Source organism: Pipistrellus kuhlii, unplaced genomic scaffold (assembly GCF_014108245.1).
Source record: "Pipistrellus kuhlii isolate mPipKuh1 unplaced genomic scaffold, mPipKuh1.p scaffold_m20_p_13, whole genome shotgun sequence".
Lineage (NCBI taxonomy): Eukaryota > Metazoa > Chordata > Mammalia > Chiroptera > Vespertilionidae > Pipistrellus > Pipistrellus kuhlii.
In genome coordinates this window covers 9,636,609-9,663,613 of record NW_023425438.1, presented here as the reverse complement: position 1 = coordinate 9,663,613, position 27,005 = coordinate 9,636,609, and the positions used below count along the sequence as shown (strand labels likewise).

Sequence of the window (27,005 nt, the reverse complement as noted above, 5' to 3'; positions counted from 1 at the left end):
GCAGACACTTTTTTGTAGTGACAGGTTAAGGGTGTCATTTTATAATAGACTATAAAGGAATATTACATTTAATAAGAAATTTCATTGTCCTAATTTACTGTAAATTGATATTTTAAACTTATAATGTACATGTGTTTTTTGTTTTTTGTTTTTTAAATTAGGGCTCTCTTGCTACTTGCCAGTTATCAGAACCATTATTGTGGTTCATTTTGAGAGTATTGGATACTAGTGATGCCTTGAAAGCATTCCATGACATGGGTAAGATAAAATTCCATTATTTGTCCTTTAAATGTAATCATTTGATAGTATGTTATGTTCTCATTTGAGTAGTCATTAGGAAAGTTAAGTTGATATCAAAGTATCCTAAGATTCATTTAGTATTTTTGGGTAAATTTAGGTGGTGTTCAGCTCATTTGCAACAATATGGTAACTAGCACAAGAGCTATTGTAAACACTGCAAGAAGTATGGTATCAACTATTATGAAATTTCTTGACTCTGGTCCGAATAAAGCTGTGGACAGCAGTTTGAAAACAAGAATACTAGCTTCTGAGCCTGACAACGCAGAAGGAATTCATAACTTTGCACCTTTAGGTAAGAAAGTAATTATTAAATCCTACTGGTATGAATTTTTGTAGTTTATTAACTGGAATGAAACAAAAATAGTTGTTGAAATAAGTTGATAATCCTATATAATAAAGGCTAATATGCAAATTGACCAAACAGCAGAATAACCAGTTGCTATGACATGTACTGACCACCACAGCGCAGATGCTGAATACAGGAGCTGTTCCCTGGTGGTCAGTGTGGTCTCACAGGGGGAGCACCACTCAGTCAGAAGTTGGGCTCATGGCCGGCTAGCGCAGCAGCGGTAGTGGGAGCCTCTCCTACCTCCGAGTCAACAGTAAGGATGTCTGACATAGGAAGTGGGCTTAAGCCATCAATCAGACATCCCCTCAGCTCTCAGACTGTGAGAGGATGCAGTCTGGGCTGAGAGACACTCCTCTCCTCCCCCTGACTTGAGTGCACGGATTTTGTGCACCAGGCCTCTTAACATTATAATATTACCATTTTAATGAAAAACACTTGATTTTAAAGTAGTGGTTTATGAAACATTCTACTTATTAGGAGGGAAGTGTTTTTAATAGTTCTTTAGCAGTAATATTTGTTTTTATTTTGAGTTTAAATACAAGTGTAATGAAGAAGATTAAATAGAACAGATATATCTGTTTTCACTGTAAATGCTACTATTGTTTCTTCGTGAGGTATTTTCCTTTGAAGAAGCTTCAGATTATTTGCTCCATTTTCCAGTCTGTGTAGTTTTTAAAAATATTTTTCGTATTTGTAACTCCATGAACATTGCCATCTTAGAATAAAAGTGATTATTTTTGCCTTCACCAGTTTGGCTCAGTGAATAGAGCGTTGGCCCGTGGACTGAAGGGTCCAGTGTTCGATTCTCAGTCATCAGCATGTACCTCGGTTGAAGGTTCAATCTCTGGCCTCAACTAATCAATGTATCTCTCTCACATCAATGTTTCTTTCTCTCTGTCTCTCCCGCTCCCTCCTACTATCTTTCAAAATCAATGGAAAAATATTCTCAGGTGAGGATTAACAAACAAAAAAAGTGATTATTTTTAGATTGAAGGCTGTATTGGACATTGTGTTTTACTTAAATTATATGAGGATTTACAGTGCTAGATTTGGTATTACTTTAGTTTTCATTCAATACGTGAGTATAAAGAAATTAGGCAGCAACTAAAAGTGAACTTCTTTTCTCAGTTGATTAGCTATTGTGATGTTTTGAGAATATTGTGGCAAATCATGCTGAGTGTTGTAACTATATTCATAGTATCAAAAAAGTTCACGTTTTTAACTAAATTTTCTAATATTATTATGGTTTGGATAGTTCTTGATGCTTTATTGGGTTTCTTTTGTAAGTTTTCACTTAAAATGTCTTTTGTAGGTACAATCACATCTAGCAGTCCTACTGCCCAACCAGCTGAGGTGCTTTTGCAGGCCACACCGCCCCATCGAAGAGCTCGCTCTGCTGCTTGGTCCTACATCTTTCTGCCAGAGGAGGCGTGGTGTGACCTTACCATTCACCTTCCTGCAGCAGTACTTCTTAAAGAGATACATATCCAACCTCACCTTGCATCTCTTGCAAGTCAGTACTATTTTTTTTGTAAAGAAGCATAATAAAAGTAAACTATAATATAGAAACATAATAATGAGAAAAGTATTTAGCAAATGGTGAAAAAGATATGATTTCTAGATTTGTTAATTTTGGAATTTTTAGTGTAATATTTGATATTACCATCAAAACATTTTCCCTAAAATGAACCGATGAGTTTATTCCTCAAATAGAATGTTTGATGAAATCCACATATACTTCAATTAATTGTATATTGCCTTTTCTTGTCCCCCAAATTTATTAAACTATAGCATTAAGTTGAAATGAGTGAGTTTACACACTTGTAGATAGCAATCTTCGTTTTTCTAGTATGACAATCAATACTAGCCCTGAAATATGAAGTTAGCATAAGTTTATATGTGTCCACTTCCCATTGTAAAGATAATTACAATTGTAAGGAATTTTTAAATCATCGTATTTTGAAGATAATCCTTTGTAATATTTTGAATATTTGAGTGAGTTTTTTTGTTTGATAGTTTGAGTATTATTAATTTAATCCTTTTTCATTGAATATTTGTTACAGTTGCAAGGTAAATCAAACCAATTTTTAGAAAATAAGTTATGCACTAAGAGAAGCAGGAACTCTTTTCATGTTTTCATAAAGTAGTGTGAAATACCAGTTTGTATATATGAAATTCTTTCAGTGTAAAATATAATTTTAATAGAATTATTGTAATGTTCACTATATTTATTGATTGATGTCACTTAATAGCATAAAGAACTATGGGAGATTTTGTAGATCCCTGGCATATTTGGAAGAATAAATTTTTCATTTATTTGTTAGACTACAATTATAATCTAATATAGTTGTGGAATCTCCCTTTTGGTTAGGAACAGATATAATGAGTAAAATGCAGAAAGAAAGTATACTAATCCACAGGTTTTTAGCAGGTCAAAAAAGAACTATGTGCCCTAGCTGGTTTTGCTCAGTGGATAAAGCACCAACCTGTGTGCTGATGAGTCCTGGGTTCAATTCCAGTCAAGGGCACATGCTTGGGTTGCAGGCTCAATCCCCAGTAGGGGACATGTTGGAGACAGCGTCAGTGATTCTCATCATTGATGTTGTTATCTCTCACTGCCTCTCCCTTCCTCTCTGAAATCAATAATAAAAAATATATATCCTATATAATAAAAGCCTAATATGCTAAGTTTCCATTTGTCTGGTTGTCCTTTCAACTAATCAAAGTGTAATATGCTGATGATATGCTAAGGCTGTTCAACTGCTTACTATGATGTGCACTGACCACCAGGTGGCAGATAGTCGACTTGTTTACCAATAGTTTGATGTGCACTGACCACCAGGGGGTAGGTGCTCCGACTGGTAGGTTAGCTTGCTGCTAGGCTCTGGCCAATTGGGACTGAGTCAGATAGACCGGGCATGCCCTGGAGCCCTCTCGTGGTCCTTCCCCAGCTGGCCAACTCTGTCGTTCCTCTCTGGCCCCGATTGTGCACTGGCAGGTCCTCGGCCTGGCTTGTGCCCTCTTGCACTCTGGGACCCCTTGGGGAATGTCAGAGAGCTGGTATTGGCCCGATCCTGCAGGCCAGCCCGAGGGACCCCACTGGTGCACGAATTAATGCACTTGGGCCTCGTGTGTGTGTGTGTGTGTGTGTGTGTGTGTGTGTGTATGAACTATGTTTGATGGTAAAATATAAGTCAGTGTAAGACTTACGGGGCTAATCTAAGATGAGGAAGAAATTGCTTTTATTTGGAACAAGAAAGTGGTTCATATAAATGGTGGCTTTGAAAATATAGCTTGAATTTGCACATGGGGATTGATGTAGTAAGAATGATACGAAGGAGAGCTTAATAAAACATTTTGATTTTATTATTGGATTGGAGCAGAAATTGAAGATACACTGTTTTCCAGTACAAATAACCTAGGCTTTAGAATCAAATATCTACTAAAATGTAAAATATGCATTTGTTAATGTGGGTATTTAGTTTACTTAATAATCTCTCTTTGACTTTGTCAACTTGTGTAAAAAGTGAATAATACTTATCTCAAGGTTTTGAAGATTATATTTAATACTTGATGTGACTTGTATAGACTTATTGTAAACCTGATGTGTAATTGGTGTATAATAAGTATTACTTCCTAATTTTACAGTCGAAATTAAAATCAGAGTTCAAAGTTTGTTGTAGTAAATCGGTAAATTTATTATATGAGCTTCCATGTTGTTAGGAAAGAAGAAACACTTTCCCTTAGCAACTGCCAATTGTTACTTCATTAGGCCTCCTTAAATTTTAGAAGGAAATTATTTTAAAAGCAACTCTTCAGGATATTTGGCTAAGGTTTGAAAGAGAAACAAAAAATAAGAGGCAAAAAAATTTCTAAACCATGTTTAAAATCATTGCAATATGGTAGTAGTGAAATAATGAGTTGGTGGAAAAACAGTTTTTAAAAATTATATTTTTTTCAAATTGTTGACAACAGTGATTATATTAATCAGATGTCCCATATTGTTGGAGATAATTCTAAATAAGATAGAAGTAATAGAGAGTCAAGTACATGTGGGCTGTATATCTTTAGTTACTCTTGTTTGAAGTGAATGTTAGAATTTTTTAAAAACAACTTATTATGTAGTAGATTTCATATTACATGTTGGAAAATAACTCAAAATAACTTATGGTGAGAGTCAGTGAATGATTTGGTATATAAATGCTTTTTTGACAACTTTATTGTGAATATAACTGAAAGCTGCTATTTTATTGGAATTTTCACTAACCTATGAAGGCTAGTTTACTTAATTCTTTAGTAATTGTTTCATTTTCTCTTCTGCAGCCTGCCCATCCTCAGTGTCTGTTGAAGTGAGTGCAGATGGGATAAATATGCTACCTTTGTCCACTCCTGTAGTCACAAGTGGTCTCACCTACATAAAAATTCAGCTTGTAAAAGCAGAAGTTGCCTCTGCTGTCTGCCTTAGACTCCATCGTCCTCGAGATGCCAGCACATTAGGGCTTTCACAAATTAAATTACTGGGCCTCACTGCTTTCGGTACCACTTCTTCAGCCACAGTTAACAATCCCTTTCTACCATCTGAAGATCAGGTATCTAAAACAAGGTATGTTTATTTCGCATTCTAAAGAAAGCTTTCTATGAAATTATTCTGTAGTTTAGTTACTTATTTAATTTAAATGGTTTTATTGCTTTGAGAGAGAGAGAGAGAGAGAGAGAGAGAGAGAGAGAGAGAGAGAGAAAGAACAATGTGAGAAAAACACTGATTGGCTATCCCATTTGTCCCCTACTGGGATTGGAGCTTACAACCTGGGCATGTGCCTTGACTGGGAATTAAACCTGTGACCTTTGGTGCATGTGACAATGTTCAGCCATCTGAGCCGTACTAGTCGGGACTGTGGCTTTTATTTTTTAGGGTTTAGGAATTTCTTTGTTGAATATGTATAAAAACATGCTTTTTTTGTTTGTTTTTTTAAGTGTAATAGAGACAATTCTATCAAGCAGAACCTGGAGGCTAGTTAAAATTTAGATTTATATGTGTTTAATCCTTGAGATATTCATCAATGTGGTATATGTGAATGCGGATTCTAGTTTCTTGGTTTGGAGTATAATATAAGAATATCTAGCCTGGACAGTGTTGCTCAGTGGTTGAGTGTCACCAAGAGGTTTAATTCCCAATTAGGGCACATGCCTGGGTTGCACGCTTGGTTCCCAGTAGGGGACATGTAGGAGGCAGTCAATCAATGTTGGTTCTTATCCATCAATGTTTATCTCTCTCTTTCTCTCTCTATAAAAATCAGTAAAAACATATTTTTAGAAACTATCCAAATGCCTATCACCAGGAATCTATCTAAAACATAGAAATTGACCACATAAATGGATCTAGTCTTATATGGTAATTCCTAAATGCCAGTCAGCAAAAGGGTTGTATTTGAACCATACAAACTAACCAAACAAACAAGGTCCTGAATATATTCTTTAATTTACATTTTTCTGGTATATTTTGTTGTTTGGAATTTTTATAAACTGGTTTTACTGAAAGCTTTGCCTGATAAAAAAAAGTTTAGGATATCTTTTTAATTCCCAAGCTGCTAAGACTTTTCATTTTTAAAAGTCTATGGTCCTATACAGTTGATATTTATACACATAAGTATGTGTATATGTAAAAACACGAGGGGCTCAGAGCACGAAGATTCGTGCTGGAGGTCGGGCCCCTCAGCCCTACCTGCACCCTCCAATCTGGGCGTGCTCAGGGAGCCCTCTCCAATCTGGGAGTTTCTGTCTGTCTGTGCAATCATGTGAGCAAATTTTATGAGACCCCAATCTAGTTTGATTTGGTGCTCACAGAATAATAGAGGACTTTTTTTCCCCTCCATTGGTGGAGATTTCCTAGAAGCTGTAGGATATCTTTCCTTTAATTTTTCCTCGACGCTGTGACTTTCCTTATGTCTCTCACCTTTGCTTTCCCCCACTCCCCACCTACAACAGTAACTTGCTCCAGGCTCACTTTGCTCCAGTGTCTAGGAGATCCCGAAACACATCTGCCACCAGAACTATGATTCCCAGCATTCCTGGTGCTCCCCAAGCTTTTGGTTTCCACTTCTGGTCCAGGGGCTGCACAAACAAAAAGGACTGAGAACTCCAGCCGCCCCAGGCTGGGCTAATAGGACTGGACACTCCAGTGGCTTCCCTGGGACCCCAGCTCCTTGGCGCCTGGAATGGCCACGGGTTGCTCCAGGACCCTGGCTGCTCTGGGCCAATGTGTGGGCCTACAAGCTCAGAGCGGCCTAGCTCCTGAGGATGCTTGACTCTGGGACCCAGGCCACTTGGCGCCGTCCCACCCCTGGCTGCTTGCCCCTGGCTGCTCGCCCCTGGCTGCTTGGTGTCTGTACGTGTAGGCCTGGAGTGGCCATGGGTCATTCTAGGATTCTGGGCCTACGTGCGGCCCTACAGGCTCAGAGCGGCCTGGGTCCCAAGGACGCCCAGCTGCTCTGCCCCCAGCCCCTTGGGCACCTGCTCATGCAAATTAACCCACCATCTTTGTTGGGTTAATTTTCGTACTTCTGATAGGCTGGTGGGTGTCACAAAGTGACGGTAAATTTGTATCTTTTTCTTTTATTAGTGTAGATTTTCTGATATTAAAAAAGAAGCAAGCACAGTTTCAAAATACTATTATCACTTAAATATTTTTATGTCTTCTGTCACAGGGGAAACTTATTGTTCAGTTAATTCTTTGATAGTGCAGTATTCTAAAACTTTTTTACATAGATTGGTGCTGTTTATGGAACAGCATGCTGATCTTTAAGAAGTTTTGTAATACTCCTGAAATAATTCGAGCTATGTAAATTTATAAGTCACTTTGTATTGTATATTTCAGTATTGGATGGTTACGGTTATTACATCATTGTCTAACTCACATAAGTGATCTGGAAGGAATGATGGCATGTGCTGCTGCACCTACTGCTAATCTGCTACAGACTTGTGCTGCCTTATTGATGTCCCCATACTGTGGAATGCATTCACCGAACATTGAGGTTGTGCTTGTAAAGATAGGCCTGCAATCCACTAGAATTGGTCTGAAGCTTATAGACATTCTGCTGAGAAATTGTGCAGCATCAGGCAGTGATCCTACAGGTGACCATTAACTTTCATATTTTAATTCTTACATTTGCAAAGCAGTGACTTGAATTATGTCATTTGTGGTTACTTCTGTTTCTGAAATTAACTTCCATCTATGCCTTCATTGCGTTTGGAGTTTTTTTGTTGCAATTTATAGAAGAGTTATTTTTAATGAATAATTTAACATGAAATTGAGCAAATCTCATTCCATTTGCTTCTTTAACAACTTTTTCCTTTTGGTTCTTTATTACAAGATTTAAATAGCCCTTTACTTTTTGGAAGACTGAATGGGCTCTCTTCTGACTCTACTATAGATATTCTTTATCAGCTCGGAACAACTCAGGACACTGGAACAAAAGAGAGGTATATAGTCTCCTTTTTAAATTAAGGTCACAGAAACATACGATCACTTGTAGGAATTTATTTGTACTATTTTCTCCTTAGATCATGTTATAAAAGTTAAGACCATTTATTATATTGTATATTCACCTGTATACTTTACATGACGCAATTTCTAGATATTTTTGTGAGCATTAAACAAATTGTCACATATACCTCTTACCTAGAAAAAAATCTGATGGTTTAAAATAGAAATTTGAAAGCAAATAAATGCAAATATAAACAGTGTTTTAAGAATGAGCAATGTATCTTTTTTGTTTCTTAAACTTCAAATCACTATTGCTTTAATCATTCTTTTACTCTCGGATAGTGTTCCCCAGCTCCAGGGGATTGAGAGTAGGGGGGCACTTATAAAAGGACATATGTTGGGCTTATATTCTGTTATCAGAATGAAGGAGGGTGAGTGGCTGCTACTAGTATTAATGGATGGGAGCAAGATTTATGAAACAGGCTGTATAGGATGTGATTCTGCACAATGAAGAATTAGCCCCAGATTACTCCTCTAGATTATATGGATTTGTTGTGAAAGAAAATTTAGAAGAGATGGTGAGTTTGTTGTTGTATGTACTGTAATTCTAGTTATATATTTTGTTATAATTCAGGTAGGAATTAATGTTTATTTGTTGAATTATAATTATTATCTCAAGAATTTTCATCGGTTAAGATTGGAAAGGTTATTGGAAAATTAGAACTACTATATCCTTGTTCTTATATAATTCGTTTTCCCTTCTATTTTAGATTAAAACTCATGAGAACAATTAGTATGTTTTTATTATAAATATATTCCTTTCAGATAATGGTGATATTTATCCATATTAAATGTCAGTTAAGATATAAGTAGTTATTTGAATTTCATTTTCTTCTTTTAAGAATTCAGGCCTTGTTAAAATGGGTCAGTGATTCTGCAAGAGTGGCTGCTATGAAGAGAAGTGGCAGAATGAACTACATGTGCCCTAACTCTTCAGCAATAGAATATGGTCTTCTAATGCCATCTCCTTCTCATTTGCACTGTGTAGCAGCAATTCTGTGGCACAGTTACGAACTCCTGGTAGAGTATGATTTACCAGCACTGTTGGACCGAGACCTCTTTGAGTGAGTGTGATTTGTGAAATTCTTTTTTCCTCCAGTACTAAATTGCTTTGGTTTTCACTTGAAATAATATCGTATGTGCTTATTGGGATAAAATTAATACTTTGAAAGTAGTGGGTAAATATAGTTAGGTACAATTTTGAAATGAGATGTTACAAAAATTTAATTTATCTTCATGCTTTAAGAAGATATATTAATGTCATTGTCTGTTTTTCCAACCTAAAAGTAGAATGTTTAATGTATATGCTCCCTACATTTCATAGTGTTTATCTTATTTGCACATTTACCCATCAGATTCTTTTATCTTTAATGTGTAATTGTGGAAAAAAGTATAGCTATAAGTTTTGAAAGACTTGCTATGTCAGAAGGGTTTTGTAATTAACTGTTTTACTACTATATTTTAGATGCCTGTTAATGATTGTTTTTTTGATAAGTGGTTTCCACTACCCACTTTTCTTCATTATACTCAGCTAATGCATTGTTGAGCTTACTGCCTGATAACTCCTAAGTCTTAGCAGAATATTATATTTACTTTTGAAGAGTCCCATGACAGATAAAAGGTTGGGCTTTTGTCTTGGAGTCGGTCATTATCATAATTCCTCTTATCAGTTGGTATAATCTGTGGTTTATTAGTGAAAGTCACTAATAATTTTTGATTTGCAAACATGTATTTAAGCCATCAATCATGTCAAATTTTCTTGGTAAACAATTTCATTGTTTTTATTTAATGCCACTTTTTTGAGATCACACAGAGAGTGGCCAACCTCTTGCCTCCCTCTGATCTTGCACCAGTGGGTTCTTCAGCCTGGCCTGCATCCTCTCTCAATCCAAGACACTTTAGTGTATGTCAGAGAGCTGGTTTCTGCCCCATCCCACAGGCTAGGCCAAGGGACCCTAATGGGGCCTCTAACTTTAAAATAGACTTCTTGGTTTTCTGTACTCATTTTACATTTTTATTCTACCTTCTAATTTACCTAAATACTTAATGTATGTGATAAGCCATCTTCCTGAAATCTTACCATGTAATAATATTTATGTCAAACAAACAATGTATTTTTTATTAGAGTTTAGATTGATCTCTAGTAGAAATACTTGGAATAAATATAAGAATATATATTAATATGTATATATACATACACATTGTTAACTTGGTATCTTTTATTCCCCTAGGTTACTCTTTAATTGGTCCATGTCTCTTCCCTGCAATATGGTTTTGAAAAAAGCTGTTGACAGTCTACTTTGCTCAATGTGCCATGTACACCCAAGTTATTTTTCTTTGCTGATGGGCTGGATGGGAATTACACCTCCTCCAATACAGTGTCACCACAGACTATCTATGACAGATGACAGCAAGAAGCAAGATCTTAGTTCATCTTTAACAGATGACTCTAAAAACGCACAAGCTCCTCTTGCACTAACTGAATCACACTTAGCAACTCTTGCTTCCTCTTCTCAATCTCCAGAAGCTATCAAACAATTATTGGACTCAGGTTTGCCATCTCTTCTTGTGAGGAGTCTGGCTAGTTTCTGCTTTAGCCACATTTCTTATTCTGAAAGCATTGCTCAATCAATAGATGCATTCCAGGACAAACTCAGGCGGCATCATGTTCCACAACAATGCAATAAGATGCCTATCACAGCAGACCTGGTTGCTCCTATTCTTAGGTTTTTGACAGAAGTTGGCAGTAGCCATGTTATGAAAGACTGGCTTGGTGGTTCAGAAGTCAATCCACTGTGGACAGCACTTCTGTTTTTATTGTGTCACTCTGGGTCCACTTCTGGAGGACATAATTTAGGTGCACAACAGAGCAGTGCAAGATCGGCTTCTCTGTCTTCAGCTACTACTGCAGGATTGACTGCTCAACAGAGGACAGCAATCGAGAATGCAACGGTGGCATTCTTCCTGCAGTGCATTTCATGCCACCCTAATAATCAAAAGCTGATGGCACAGGTAAGAGTGGGAAATCTGGCTTATGTTTTAAATTATTTTAATATGTTGTCAAATAGTACTAGTGAAATTAGTTAAGAAATGGGCATGTATTATATAAGGCTAGATTGTGGTAAAGTTTGGGATTGGGTATGTTTAATGTCTGAATTTAAACCCAAATTAAAATACAGAAATGGAAAAAACAACAACACAATACTGTTATCTTCTCCTTCCTCCCCTCAACTGTCATATATATCAGTTAATCTTTTTGATGAGATAGTGGGGTCCCTAAGCCAGGCCGACCATCAGGGCTGATCTTTGGGGCGACTGGCGGTGCCTCCGCTTACACCTGCCTTGGCTGGCCTGGGACCTGAGGGCTGGGGAAGCTCCTGCATTGAGCATCTCCCCCCTGCTGGTCAGTGCGTCATAGTCGTTCCACCGGTCAATTTGCACATTAGATTTTTATCAGATAGGATAGGATTGTATTGTAACCACATAGATGTTGACCAAAGTTAACAGTAAGTTGGTTATCCTGGGTATTTATTATTTGAAAACTCTACAGTAGCAATATCTCTTACCCACAGACATTTTTGTTGCATTTCTTATCTACTTCTGTATTTATGTACTTAAGATGAAATAATGCATTCTTTAATTACTAATATGATATATGGAAATGTACTTGTTAATTCACACTTTTAGTTTTCTTTTTTCAGTTAAAATACAAAGCTGCAAATACACATTGCATTTAACTTTATATCTCTTGTCATGCCAGGTTCTCTGTGAACTGTTTCAGGCATCTCCTCAAAGAGGAAACCTTCCTACATCGGGGAACATTTCAGGGTTTGTGCGTAGATTGTTTTTGCAGTTGATGCTAGAGGATGAGAAAGTGACAATGTTTCTACAGTCTCCCTGTCCAGTGAGTATTTAACAATTAAATTTTAGTGATTAGATAAGATTACTAAAGATATTTTATTGTAAAGATATTTTATAATTTCACAACAGAGTTTGCAGTGATTTCTACATTCTGATTTCTAAGAAAGTAAAATGAAATTAGAAAAACTTGTATACTTCATGATAGGATCTAATAATCTCTTTGAGATAAACCCTCTCTACCTAAAATAATCTAATTATACTTTAGTAGAATAGTATAATTTGATTTGGGAAAAAGTAACATAATATTAGGTACAATAATGCTAATGCAAAGCTTAACCTACAAATCATGGGCAGGTAAATATTCCACATTTAAAGAAACACATTAAACAAGCCCTTTATATTTTGTATGCATTATAGAATTTTTATTCTTTTATGCTTTCAAAATTTGTAAAATATTTATTTAAAAAAACACATTTTGATTTATTTTGAATTAATTTTCAGCTATACAAAGGTAGAATCAATGCTACTAGCCATGTGATCCAGCATCCAATGTATGGAGCAGGCCACAAGTTCCGGACACTTCACTTGCCAGTGTCAACAACATTATCAGAAGTTCTTGACAGAGTGTCAGGTAAGTCAGACTTAAATTTTCTTTAACTTTATGTTAGATATATTTGGAATTTTATTACTTTTACTACTGTTTATTTTACTACCTTCATTTACTCAGCAAACATTTAATGGCTAGAAAAGGTCAATATATCTTCCCTTTATGAAGCATGAGTAAGTAGCTGAATAAAAAATGTTTAATACAAGTTAGCACCTATATTTCTTTTGATGTGATGTGTGTTATGTGTAACAATGACAGATGGGGTTGTTGGATATGTAGACAAGCTGTGGGTAGCCATTGATAGAATTTCTCACAATAAGCCTCTGGCTGTTTTATAGTAAGTTATTTCTAGAGTACTAGCGTGGATGACAGTAATAAAAATTTACTAAATCTTCAGAAGATGAAAATAAGGTAGAATTGATTGGTGACCTAATTGCTTTGAATAGTTAGTGAAGAAAGAAGACATAACTTTTCCCCTTGGTTTCTTAACTGTATTTCAAAAGCTCTCACATAGTGCCTTTAAACAACATTTACTAACTATTATACTAAAAACTTAGTTTTTGATGTAAGAATGCAATGTGACTATGGATGGTTTGAGTTTATCACCAATCCTAATCAGTGAATGAATTCATGCTATTTGTAAGCACAGTAGTTCGTACTAGGCTATAATAATGAGCAAGACACATGTTCTGCCCTTCAACGTATTTATGATCTTATATATATGTTGTGAGAATAAAAAACAAGCTGGAAACGTAACTGTTTAAATTGTAATGTAAATATAAACATGCGTCTATACATTAGCGTGTGCTTCAGTTTGAAGCAACACTGATAACTGAAGGAAGTTTATAGTATCTCAGGAAAAGCTGCTGATGTTTATTTATCAGGTGTAAGTACAAATCTAAGCTTAAAGTAAAAGGCTGGGTTGAAGACTTTGGGAATTGTTACCAAATATAAGTGGTAAATTAAACCATGAGGATGGATGTGATTATAATGAGGAAATAAGGTAGAAAAGAGCCTTTTCCAGTTTTAATTACCACCTCTAATACAAGTGTGCATGCAATCAGCACCCAGACATCAGGGCATGGGGGCTTCCTTAGAGCAGAGGTGGTGGGAACACCCCCAGGCCCAGCAGTCAGAGCTCAGACAGCAGAGCCTGGGAGCTTCCTTAGTGTTGCAGTGGCGGGGAAGTCCCCAGACATGGCAGACAGAGCCCAGACAGCAGGGCTTGGGGGCTTCCTTAGAGCAGAGGCAGTAGGAACACCCCCAGTCCCAGCAGACAGAGCCCAGACAGCAAGGCTTGGGAGCTCCCTTAGTGCTTCCTTAGTGCTGCAGTGGCGGGGAAGTCTCCAAACATGGCAGACAGAGCCCAGACAGCAGGGCTTGGGAGCTCCCTTAGTGCTTCCTTAGTGCTGCAGTGGCGGGGAAGTCTCCAAACATGGCAGACAGAGCCCAGACAGCAGGGCTTGGGGGTTCCTTAGTGCGTTGGTGTCAGTAAAGCCTCCAGGCCTGGCAGACAGAGCACACTGCAGGGCATTGGGGCTTCCTTCACATGGCACATGGTGGAGGCAGGCAGAGAGCAGAGAGCAGGGCATGGAGCCCTCATATCCATGGCTGCAGTGAAACCTCCAGGCCTGCAGAGAGCAGAGAACCACGGGGGTGGGCCTAAGCCATCAGTAGGACATCCCCTGAGAGCTCCTGGATTGTAGAGGGTGCAGGCTGGGCTGAGGGACCCCCACGCACGAATTTCATGCACCGGGCCTCTAGTACCTAAAATAAAGTAGATTTTCATGGTAATGGTTTTCTTGCCTTTAGAAGTAATATGCAATATTTTCTTGAGATTGGATTTTAAGTATGCTGATTTAAGAACAGTGGTGGGGAGAAAAAAAAAAAAAAGAGTGGTGAGTTCCAGACTTTGATTTATTTGTCCTAAATCCATTTATCAACAATTAGTGATAATACAATGTTATATAATCTTACCTTGAGATATTTGCCATTTCCCTTCCTAGTGACTTTGAAAAACAATGTATTTTACATAACAGAATATTTCCTCACAGATACACCAAGTATCACTGCCAAACTAATTAGTGAACAAAAAGATGACAAAGAAAAGAAAAACCATGAAGAGAAAGAAAAAGTTAAGGCAGAAAATGGATTTCAGGACAATTACAGTGTTGTTGTTGCTTCAGGTAAGCTTTCTGTTTTTTTTATAATCTTGACTGGAGGCCCATTGCAGGAAGACTCCTGCAAGAATAGGGCTTCCTGTGGTCAGATCAAAGCAGAGAAGGGAGGGTAGCCCGCTGAGTTCACTGCCTCTCTCCCTCCCTTCTCTGCTGCCTCGCTCCCTTCTCCACAGCTTTGCTTCCTTCTGAAGCACTTGGCTTCCTTCTACACTGTCTTCAGTCTTCACTCCCTGCCTATGTATGCAAATTAACTGTCATCTTTGTTGGGTTAATTTTCATACTTGCTCTGAATTGCTGGTGGGCACAGTAGAGGGATGGTCAGTTTGCATATTTCTCTTTTATTAGTGTAGATTTTGTTTGTGTTTCTATGCAGTATAACAATTCATATTTCTAGGAATTTCTTATAATAAAGAGTATTAATGAAAAATCTGACTTATAATGATGTCTTAAATCTAAATATAAAACTAGTATACTGGAAATCTGTTATTCTTTGGCACTGAAACTTATTTTATGTCCAAAGCTTGTAATATGTCATCAAGTATTGACCTTGTGTGAATAGTTTACATATTGCATTTCAACTTGATAGTGTATAGAGAATTATACTCTTATGTGTTAAGGAATTTTTGTGTAACCTCCGTTTTTTTTGTTTTGTTTCTTTTTTAAAGCAAAAGTGAAATGAAAAAAATATCAGTTTTTACTTATGGTATTGTGTTTATTACTTAACATAAAATTAGAAAAAAAATAATTGAAAGAAAATTGGTTGAAAAATGAGTTTTTGCCCTTAGGTGCAGGAAGAAAAATGGCCAAGATAACTTGTAATTTGGGCTCATATATTCCTTGGCATAGGTGTGACGATTTTAGTTCAAAAGACAAAGTCCACTTTACTCTTCAAATAGTAGGCCTCTGTATTGGTTCAGCTATTCCATCAGAGAAAAATTAAGAACATAAGATTTCCTACGCATATTTGCACAAAACTACTTTATAGTAGTAAATGGACAGCCATTTGTATCAGAATACAGTAGTTGACAGTATTTTAAAAAAAATATATTTGACTTTTTACAGAGAGGAAGGGAGAGAGTTAGAAACATTGATGAGAGAGAGTCATCGATCAGCTGCCTCTTGCACACCCCCTATTGGGGATATGCCCGCAACCAAGGTACATGCCCCTGTCCGGAATCGAACCCGGGACCCTTCAGTCTGCAGGCCGACGCTCTATCCACTGAGCTAAACCGGTTTCGGCAGTTGACAGTATTTTTTATTTTTATTTTTGAAAATATTTACAAATGCAGCCCAATGTATTTGTGGAGTTTCATGAGGAACAAATAGAATCAGATCTGATGTTAAATTAGAAGAAACATTTCTATCTTTTCTCATTGGTTAGGAATGTGGTGCTTTATTAAAATATTGTAGAAACACACTTTTACTTCATTAGTGTGCTGGCTATATACAGTTTTTCTGATTCTTTACTTCTAGGGCTGAAATCCCAATCTAAACGTGCCGTGTCTGCTACACCACCGCGCCCACCGTCCAGGAGAGGAAGAGCAATGCCTGATAAAATAGGAAGTGCTTCCTCAGCAGCAGACAATGCCAGCAAAGTAATTACTGTCCCAGTGTTTCATCTGTTCCACAAACTTTTGGCAGGTAATGTTCACAATGATAAGACATTTAAGAAATTTTAATAATCTTATGACTGTATAAATCAGATGTGTACTCACCAGAATCATCTTTAATTTGGTGGTATTGATGAGATAAATGAATTATTGACTTTGTCCATGCAGTTCCCAGAGAAGAGAAACCATATCCTTTTTAACACTACTGAATTATGTTGCACACTTATGCTGTACTTTCTAAATTTTATTGTTAATTTGCCATAATATAATCAGTAAAATTAATATTTTAGAGAGTTCACAAGTTATATAGGAAGTGTGGTGAGGCAACTTTTAAATAATTAGTTCTAGTAGTAAAAGCCTTGGATGTATCATTGATAATTAAGCAATATTTTCTCCCCACTTAAAACATATTCTTTGACCAATGTACTTTCTGTTGGTCAAGGTGATAATCTACTTTGTCTCCATTTTTGTACTGTATTGTTACAAATCAAATTTCCAACTTTAAATGGGTTTTCCTTCTTAGCTTTACCTGGCTGTTTATAACAGAGGTCAACAAACTATGGATGGTGAACTGGAAGTCTTTTTATAAAAATATTTTTAATTGAAATATATAGCTAACCCCATTTACTTATGTATTGTCCATAGCTGCTTTCATGCTACAATGGTAGAGCTAGTAGTTGCAGCAGAAACCTATGGCCTTCCTAGAGTGAAATATTTATTATTTGGCCTTCAATAGAAAAGCTTTGCCAAACACAGATTTATAGGAATGTCTGTGGTTTTTATTTGTTTGTTTCTAATTGCTATGGCTCAGAAGATCTTAGTGAGATTGATTAGTAACTAACACTTTCTATAGACATTATTTATTGTTTACATATGTTAGAAACAGATTTTAATTTTTGTAAACTTTGTAAGGGTTGATTTTAAATTACTTTAAATTTAGTGTCAGAATCAAACTTCATTAAGTAACTGAGTAAGATGGATCTAGTAAATTTATCCCACTTGAATTATAGATTTAACTTAGTAATGTCATTTATAGGCCAGCCATTGCCTGCTGAAATGACTCTTGCTCAACTTTTAACTCTCCTATATGACCGAAAACTTCCTCAAGGATACCGCTCAATAGATCTGACTGTTAAATTGGGATCAAGAGTTATCACAGACCCAAGTCTGTCAAAAACAGATTCTTTTAAAAGACTACACCCTGAGAAAGGTATGTGTATGGTATTCCTTTAAAAAATACTATCTGTAACCTGAGGAGACTTACCTTTTTTTTCTTACATTAACGTAAAGATATTTTTCTTTATGACAGTTATTTGTAAATATAAAAAATTGCCATTATTTCCATTGGAAATTAATCTTAATACATTGTTATATTATCACTTATTTTATAAGCACCTGTGCTTTAATTTCAAACTTTATTTCTGCATGAACCATGTGAATTATTTATAATTAAAGTGAGAATTTCAATTCAGAATTCAATTTACTGATAATTTAGATAAAGTAGTATTTTATGCTGATAAATATTTTTTCCCTCAAACAAGAAGTGGGATCAGACATTTTCTTACAATTTTATTTTTACTTATTTTTTCATTCAGTATTTCTAAATGTTCATTTTTATTGCCAATTTTTTTCTTATGGTTAGAAAGAAGTTGATTTTTTTCTTCCAGTTGTTGAAAAATTTTGATTGTTTCCAATTTTTTACTACTATAAATGCTACTTGAGCAATGATTTTCATAGTGTGCATACGTTATAATCTTACTTTAATTTCAGTTTTTCCCATGATTAAAATTTAATACTTAATTATTATTAGCCTTTTGTATTCTTTACTAAATTTTAGCTTCTTTTTTTTTCAGCCCAAAATAATTTGTTTTTCTTAATGTTTATTTGATTTCATTATTGTGAACATACTAACCTTTTGATTTTCCTTTGTGTGTGATTCAAAGCTAAACCAGTATGGCATAATTTTTAGTTTTCAGTAAGAAGTCTATCATTATTCATTTTTTCCTATTTGAATGTCTTAGAGCTCAACATATTAACTATTTGCTGTGAGTCTCTAACTTATTTAGATGATGCCAAAGATACTGGTTTTTGGGCCATACTTTGTAGCAAGACTATAGGAGCAGATTCAGAAGTCATTTAAACATTTTTTATAGCATCTAGCTTTAATGTAGCTATAACTGAATAACTTACGATATTTATGCTCTTTTTTTTTAATTAGGAAGATGTCATCTGCTTTGTATATAAAAGAGTACTAAATAAACAGATTCTTTCTTACCTATTTTTAAAATCTAGAACATGGAGATTTACTTGGTAGCTGTCCAGAAGATGAGGCTCTCACTCCAAGTGATGAATGTATGGATGGGATATTGGATGAATCTTTACTTGAAACCTGTCCCATTCAGTCACCATTACAAGTTTTTGCAGGAATGGGTGGACTGGCTCTTATTGCAGAAAGACTACCAATGCTATATCCAGAAGTAATTCAACAGGTAAGATAAGATTCCTTGAATATATCATTCCATGACAAAGCCCTTTGTTCTTTTTTGTGGCTTTTCATTTACTAGTTCTTTTCTCAGTTTTATTAAGATAGATATAGGTCTACTCTAATCCATTATGAACTCATTTTAACTTGATTACATCTGAAAAGATCTTACTTCCTATTAAGATCACATTATCAGTTCTTGTGCTTCTTGGAAAAATTCTAGGATTGGAGTAGGGAATGTACAAGATCAGTCTAGATACAGAAACCTGCTTTAACAGGATCCCTCTGATCAAATCTGATTCTACTTCGGCATCGAATAAAATAATAGAGCATTATAACCTATAGGATAACAGAATCTATATTGGTATATACATCAGTAAGTAGATGGGGAAGAAGGAATGTTTACAGTTCAGTACTAACTAATAAATGTAGAAGGAAAGCTTTAGAAAATCATCACTTGCCAACCACTGTAGTATTGTTGTTTTAGGCAAGCATTATAAAAATACTAGTTGTAATAGATCAAAGTTTGGTGAGAAATAAGACGTTTAAATAGTCTCAAAGAATCTGTCAACTTAATTAAAAAGACTTAATAGAAATTTTAAACTAGAGATACATGGCAGACACCACCATACTTACAATACCATGTAACTCCTCAATGTTTGGAAGCTTTTTTTTTTTAAAAAAAATATATTTTATTGATTTTGTACAGAGAGGAAGGGAGAGAGAGAGAGAGTTAGAAATATCGATGAGAGAGAGTCATCATCGATCAGCTGCCTCTTGCACACCACCCACTGGGGATATGCCCGCAACCAAGGTACATGCCCTTGACCGGAATCGAACCCGGGTCTCTTCAGTCTCCAAACCGGTCTCGGCTCGGCTGGAAGCTTTTAATTAAAAAAAGAAAAGAAAAATTCCTTTATTGATCTTATATTTCTATATTTTAAGAAGATAATTTGAAATCAATTGATTAATTTGAACGTGGTGTTGAAACATTAAATAGCCAAACAAAGACTTATTTTTTCTTTAGGTGAGCACCCCAGTTGTAACATCCACCACTCAGGAAAAGCCAAAGGATAGTGATCAGTTTGAATGGGTGACAATTGAACAATCAGGAGAATTAGTTTATGAAGCACCAGAAACCATTGCCGCTGAACCTCCACCTATCAAGTCAGCAGTACAGACCATGTCTCCTATACCAGCCCATTCTTTGGCTGCCTTTGGATTATTTCTTCGTCTTCCGGGCTATGCTGAAGTGCTACTAAAAGAGAGAAAACATGCTCAGTGCCTTCTTCGATTGGTGTTGGGAGTGACAGATGATGGAGAAGGAAGTAAGTGTTTGGTGTTATTAATGAAATTTACATAGGTCGGTTGTGTAAATGTTACTCAAATCATTACCTAGTAGTCATCATTTATTACTTTCAAAGTTAAGCTATTACATGATATTACATGATTTGTTGTTGGCAACTTAGTTTCAATAATAGATATAATAAATCTTTTTATGAAAGTAAGTGTGATTTTAAAAAATCACACTTACTTTCATACTGTTGTTTCTTTTTTACTTGTTAGATTTTAGTATAAATTCTAACTTATAGTAAATTTAACATAGTCTAGCTATTAACTGTTATATGAGTATATTTAAAGATTTTTTTGTAGTTTATATATGATGTCTTTCAGAACTTTTCCAGATATTATTTATTATTAAATTTTAAGTTATTCACTATTGTATTTGTGGTATTTGGGTTGTTTCCTAATAAATATAGTGATAGAATTTTCTAATACATTGTCATTATTTGTGATCCTGTATATTTCTTATTGTATCTTAAAATCTTTTAATTTTGAGTTTTTTTTTTAATCTAGGTCATATTCTGCAATCTCCATCAGCCAATGTGCTTCCAACCCTTCCCTTCCACGTCCTTCGCAGTTTGTTCAGCACCACACCTTTGACAACTGACGATGGTGTGCTTCTGAGGCGGATGGCGCTGGAAATTGGAGCACTGCACCTCATTCTTGTCTGTCTCTCAGCTCTGAGCCACCATGCCCCTCGAGTTCCAAATTCTAGCCTCAATCAAGCAGAGGTAGGTTCAGTTTTAATTCTTTAGATTATGAAAACCTAATTTAATTCACAGAGTACAGAATGTCTTTTTCCAAAGTAATCAGGAAGGCAAATTCATTAATGTCATAAGCGAATTTAATGAGGATACAATATACAGGTTTAAAAATGTAGTTACAACATAACTTCCATCAATAACATAAAATGAGCTTAATAATGGTTACTTTTTAGACCAGCAGCAAAAAAGAAAATATAAATATGAAAAATATGTGTACTTCTCTTCATAAAATTTATAACATTTAAAAAAAAAGAAACACTCTAACAAACTTTTTGTCAAAAGCACTACTAAGAAATGAAAATGTTAACTACTGCATGGGACACTGTTTATGTATATATGATGATGAGTTTATATCCAGAATATTCAGAGAACTTCAAAAATTCCCAAAAGGCAGGAAACCCAGTAGGAAAATAGATGAAAGGTTAGAATGGACACTTTATAAGAAAGGCAATTTAACCAATAAATTGAAAAAGTGATCTGTTTCCTTAGTTATCAGAAAACCTCTAATACACCAAAATTGCACACCCATCAGCATGTGTAAAATTACAAAAAACACAAATATTATTCTATTATCATTTGTAGTAATCTAAAGGTAAAAGAATAGATAAAATAAATAGTATAAAAATAGTAGAATGGATAAAGTAATTGTCTAATAGGTAATGGAATACTATACTAAAGTAATGAAAGAAAACAATCTAGCCAACTACACATAACTATTGATTAATTTGACATGCAAACTAAAATTCTAGACATAAAGGCATATATGCAGCATGGTTCCACTTAGATAATGTTCAAAAATGAGAAAAAAAATAGAACTATAATGACTAGGGTGTCATGCTTAGGTAGTAAAATTATAAAAAAAAAATAAGGTAGTTATAAGTATGAAAATCAGGAGGATCTGTCAAGTGTGGCTTAGGAATTAAGCATCAAGTTATGAACCACGAGGTCATGGTTCCATTCCTGTTCAGGGCACATGCCCAGGTTGTGGGCTCGATCCCCAGAAAGGGATGTGCAAGAGGCAGTTGAGCAGTGATTTTCATCATTAATGTTTCTATCTTTCCCTTCTCTGAAATTAATAAATATATATATTTTAAAAAATCAGGATGAATGAGGTTATGATGAATAGGAGATGGAATGAGGGCAATTTCTTACAAGATCTCACTCTTGACCTGCATGGTTAAAATTGTGTTTATAATTAATTAAACTTGATCTGTTTGTGCCTTCTCTCTCTCTCTCTCTCTCTCTCTCTCTCTCTCTCTCTCTCTCTATATATATATATATATATATATATATATATATTATACTTCACATTTATGCATTTTTAAAAAATAGCTATTTTAATCAGTAACCTTAATTATTCTATTGGTAATGTTTATATGGTAATAAAAATTTTTGTGATTTATTTATCAGTTTATTTTATAAAATGTGAAAGATGGAATTTCTTAGTCACAGTTTCATAAATCTATATTGCAGATCAGGTCTGAGTGTATTGTTTGTACATAATATTCTTCCTTTTATTTTTTAAAGTAATAATTGCCAATGAAGTGAAATTTAATGAAATTCTTTAAAGGAGGCTTGTTGTTACATAATTAATTTTACAATCCTCACAAGTAGTAATAAAGAATTGAACTTTACAGAGTTTGAGATTGCTTTTAAAAAACCAATATGTCTCAGTCATTTTTTCTGTCTCTATATCATTCACGTTTTTAATATGTTCTCTATTCCCAATATTTTTTTACACATCACTTTCTGAACAAGAAAAAAATTAAGAATTACTCCTAGAAATAGAAGCAATCTTGCTTAATATGATTGAAAGCTTGTGACAGCCGTCATGAAATTCTCCTGTGGATGCTTTATTGTCTACCTTAAAAGATTCATGTCCCCATTCCTTTCACTGTTTCTCTTTTCTAATTTTGAGTCATTGACTCTTCTTGGCATTAAGGTGCTTTACTCCATTTTTTCTTAATATATATATTCAATCTTTATTGTTGAGATTAGTACAAATACCCCTCTTTTTTTCTACCCAGTTCCCACCCCACCCCACCCCACCCCAGGCCCTTACCACCCTAATGTCTGTATCCATAGGTAATGCATACATGTATATAAGATCTTAGTCTATTCTCTTCCTGTGTCTCTCACCCCTCCATCCCCCCCCAACATCCCCTTTCCTCTGAGAATCGTCAGTCTTTTCCATTTCCATGCCACTGATTCTATTCCATTCACCAGTTTATTCTGTTCATCAGGTTTTTTATTCACTTGATTTTTAGACTCACTTGATAAATACATATTTGTTGGGGTTTATCAGTATTTCATAGGGCTGAGTTATATCCCATTTTGTGTATAAACCACAATTTGTTTATTCATTTATCCACTGATGGGTGTTTGGGTTGTTTCTACTTTTTTTGCTATGGTAAATATTCTTCCTTTGAACATGTGTGTACATTTATTTGAATATCAAGTTTTTTTCTTTGGATATACCAGTATTTCTAGGAAAGGAATTGCTGGGTCACATAATAATTCTTTATTTTATTTTTTTTGAGGAATTTTCAAACTGTTTTCATTAGCTGAACTGTTAATATTTCTACTGATAAATATTTTTGAAGATAAATAAAACCAAATAGTAATACATTTTTTTTTTTTGTAATAAGCCTCAGGTATCAAGCTCTCATAACCCTACATCAACAGAAGAACAGCAGTTGTATTGGGCCAAAGGGACTGGTTTTGGGACAGGCTCTACAGCTTCTGGATGGGATGTGGAACAAGCTTTAACCAAACAGAGGCTGGAAGAGGAACATGTTACCTGTCTTCTGCAGGTACATTTGTAAAGTTGATATTATCATTGATAATTAAATTATTTTTTGTATTTGTATTGATTTTTAAGTATTGATGTTATCCAAATAATCTTCAGCTACTTTTATGAAGGCCATATACTCCCTGTTCTAAGTTCTTTTAAGAGACCACTGGTTAAAGGTCACTTTTTTTTGTACTGGTAATTCTAAATTTCTTCCCTCACAATTATTTCTTCACTGGGAGTAAAGTGACAAGAATGAAATTATTCAACAAATGGAAAATCTATCTCTTTCTAGTAATCTCAATATAAGTGCTGAATATGGACTCTTAAGAAAACTATTATTTATCTACTTTTATATATCTTTGTTTCTCACGCTGTCTGTAACTTCTAGAATCAGGGAAGTTGAGCTAGTAGAGAAAGTCTTAAATACCATAGAAATGAGAAGAGGAGGTGCATCAATCAAATGATTAATATTGGTCAAGTCTTTGAGCATTTGTTTTCTGCAATTCTAGAATGAACGGGTCATTTTAATATAAATTTTTAAGATTGTTTCCCCCTCAAACTGTATAGTGAATTCATTCAATAAAATAAATAATACCACGAATTGCTACTAAGGGTTTAAGATTTGCTCTTAGGTGGATTGCTTTATATGTCTAGTCATATATAGGGTGGGGCAAAGGTAGGTTTACAGTTGTATGTGAAACAGTTTATTCTTATGTTATTATTTATTGTTGTATTTATTTTCCTCACAAACAACTTTAATCCTATTTTTACACCACTTTGTATGGTGCCTCATGCAAAACCCATCCTTTCCTTTTGAAAGTTTAAAGAAAAAAATGCCTTCTTTAAAATCATACAGTGCAAGATTTATTGAGTTGAAAATATATACTCTTGGAATTCAGACTTAATATCTAACACAATTTTTTAAAAATTATATGAAGCTTAAATCCAGCATTTTTTTTTTTTTTTTTTTTTTTTTTAGGTTCTTGCAAGTTATATAAATCCTATGTGTGGTGCAATAAATGGAGAAGCTCAGTCATCTCACGAGAGCAGAGGACAGAATAGTAATGCCCTTCCTTCTGTACTTCTAGAGCTGCTCAGTCAGTCCTGCCTCATCCCAGCCATGTCATCTTATCTAAGAAATGATTCCGGTAAACCATGTTTTAATATTCCTCTGAGATACTTTGTGGGCAAGTACTTTCGCTTAACTTTTTTGTCATTATCAGTTTAAACAGTAAAGTTATTTGGTGATTTACCCCAATCTATGAAGGAATGAGTTTAATAGATTTATTTTTAATTTTTCCCCTAGAAATATTTAGTTTGTGTATGTGTGTGGAGAAGAGGGGCCCTAATTTGATACTATGTAGTCACATATCCTAGAACACAGACTGGAAAAGACCCCAATGAACTCTTAAGTGTTCTTATTTGGTTTTAGCACATTGGATTAACATGAAATCAGTAACATAACTCTGTTGGCTAACTGTATGTAACAAACTTAGTAATTTAAAAAATATAATTTAGAAAAATTTTCTTCAAAGAATTTAATTCAATAAACTGTCTTTAAGAGAGTTGTTATAAAGATTATACAAAACAAACTTTGCAGCCGTAGTTTCAAGGTAGGCCCCTGGAACAAATAAGTGTACATTTATTAGGATATTTTACCTTTAATATTCTTAAAAGGAATGATAAAAACCCTTAAAGAGAGAAAGTAGTTAATTTCTTAGATACAGTGGCTTCATCATTTCAATTTTTAAGATATATTTTCACATTATACCAATAAATGTATTTCCTGCCACAATGTACTATCTGAACTACTTAATCGTTTTTATGTGCAATATAACTATATAGTTACTTAATTCTTGGTCTCTCCCCAATTCTATGCCTTATTTACTTTTCGTTTCCTAAATGTGCTTATTATTATACTTTCTATATTGGCGCTTTATAAACATTGGTATTAATCCATTTACTATCCAACCAATTAATCTTAAGATTCAAATAGAAGCTATATTGCTGTGGGCTTACTGTTAGATTGCACTTGTTCTCATTTCATACTTGCCTCCTCATCCTTCTTACAGTTCTCGACATGGCAAGACATGTGCCACTCTATCGAGCTCTGCTGGAATTGCTCCGAGCCATTGCTTCTTGTACGTCCATGGTGCCCCTGTTGTTGCCCCTTTCTACAGAGAATGGTGAAGAAGAAGAGGAACAATCAGAGTGTCAAACTTCTGTTGGTACATTATTAGCCAAAATGAAGACCTGTGTTGATACTTATACCAATCGTTTAAGGTACTATACTTTATTCATTTCTCTTGTACTTGACTTTATCTTTTTTTATGTATCTTTTAGGGTTTCTAAATGATATATGCTAATCAAACACAATACACCCAGATACTTTTTCCAAAGAAAAAGTATCCATTGAATCCTACACTCAGGAATGTTTATTTACATTGACTTACCAAGCATCTCCCTATGTTATTATAGAGTTTTTCTTATACTGGTACATTTTACCAGTTTTACAGATTGATGCTAGTTTTACCCAATATTGAAGCCAAAGACACCTTTCAGTATCGGTAAATACGTATTGCTAATAGTGTACCTAATACTTCTAGTTATGCATGTTATATAGATACTGTATTTTATATAACCATCTATTATGGACACTTGGGTTATCATAACCTCAGACACGCATGTTTTGGGGCATGTAGAAATCTGCATAGTAGATTCATAGATGTGGACTTATTGGATGATAGGTTATTCCAATTTCATTTTGAGACATATAATTCACACTATAATTTTTTTTTTTTTTTTTTTTTACAAGTCAGAGGTTCAATATTTCTTAAGAGTTGTAAAAGTATTTGTCTTCATGGAATATTGAATTTTTAAATGAATCTTTGGTGTAAGTTTATACCTCACTAGATTCAGATGATGAGTTTTGATATAAACTCTTTTAAATTAACCTAGTAAACCTTTTCTTTTAGCAGAATCTATTCATTGGTGGTTAGTTTTACTTAAAGATGGCTTAATTTTGATTTTTAAGGCATTAAAAATCATACTGCCAGTGGGAGTTTATTCCTTTGTCGACAGTTTTTTGAGTCAACGTTTTTTACCGTTATTGTAATATATGATATTTGCTCTACCTATTCTGACTTAATTTTAAAGAACCTAAAATTTGAG

The 27,005-nt window shown here is 34.8% G+C and overlaps 1 protein-coding gene across 18 annotated transcripts in view; it reads left to right on the top strand.

Moving 5' to 3' along the window:
* Window positions 1-27,005, top strand: part of BIRC6 (baculoviral IAP repeat containing 6) — a 150,116-nt gene that overhangs the window by 100,677 nt on the left and 22,434 nt on the right. For 17 of the 18 annotated variants that reach the window (XR_004987346.2, XM_036434801.2, XM_036434805.2 and 14 more), the window contains 19 exons: window positions 162-258; window positions 398-592; window positions 1,962-2,162; window positions 4,973-5,252; window positions 7,524-7,780; window positions 8,020-8,128; window positions 9,035-9,256; window positions 10,424-11,204; window positions 11,953-12,096; window positions 12,555-12,684; window positions 14,715-14,846; window positions 16,314-16,481; window positions 17,487-17,660; window positions 18,743-18,939; window positions 19,960-20,260; window positions 20,790-21,007; window positions 23,689-23,853; window positions 24,814-24,982; window positions 25,907-26,117. Coding sequence is in view for 17 of the 18 variants with exons in the window: in XM_036434801.2 (XP_036290694.1) it covers window positions 162-258; window positions 398-592; window positions 1,962-2,162; window positions 4,973-5,252; window positions 7,524-7,780; window positions 8,020-8,128; window positions 9,035-9,256; window positions 10,424-11,204; window positions 11,953-12,096; window positions 12,555-12,684; window positions 14,715-14,846; window positions 16,314-16,481; window positions 17,487-17,660; window positions 18,743-18,939; window positions 19,960-20,260; window positions 20,790-21,007; window positions 23,689-23,853; window positions 24,814-24,982; window positions 25,907-26,117 (4,151 nt within the window). In the remaining variant the exon portion in view is untranslated. The remainder of the gene's footprint in view (window positions 1-161; window positions 259-397; window positions 593-1,961; window positions 2,163-4,972; window positions 5,253-7,523; window positions 7,781-8,019; window positions 8,129-9,034; window positions 9,257-10,423; window positions 11,205-11,952; window positions 12,097-12,554; window positions 12,685-14,714; window positions 14,847-16,313; window positions 16,482-17,486; window positions 17,661-18,742; window positions 18,940-19,959; window positions 20,261-20,789; window positions 21,008-23,688; window positions 23,854-24,813; window positions 24,983-25,906; window positions 26,118-27,005) is intronic. The other variant, XM_045580543.1, reaches the window with a different exon arrangement.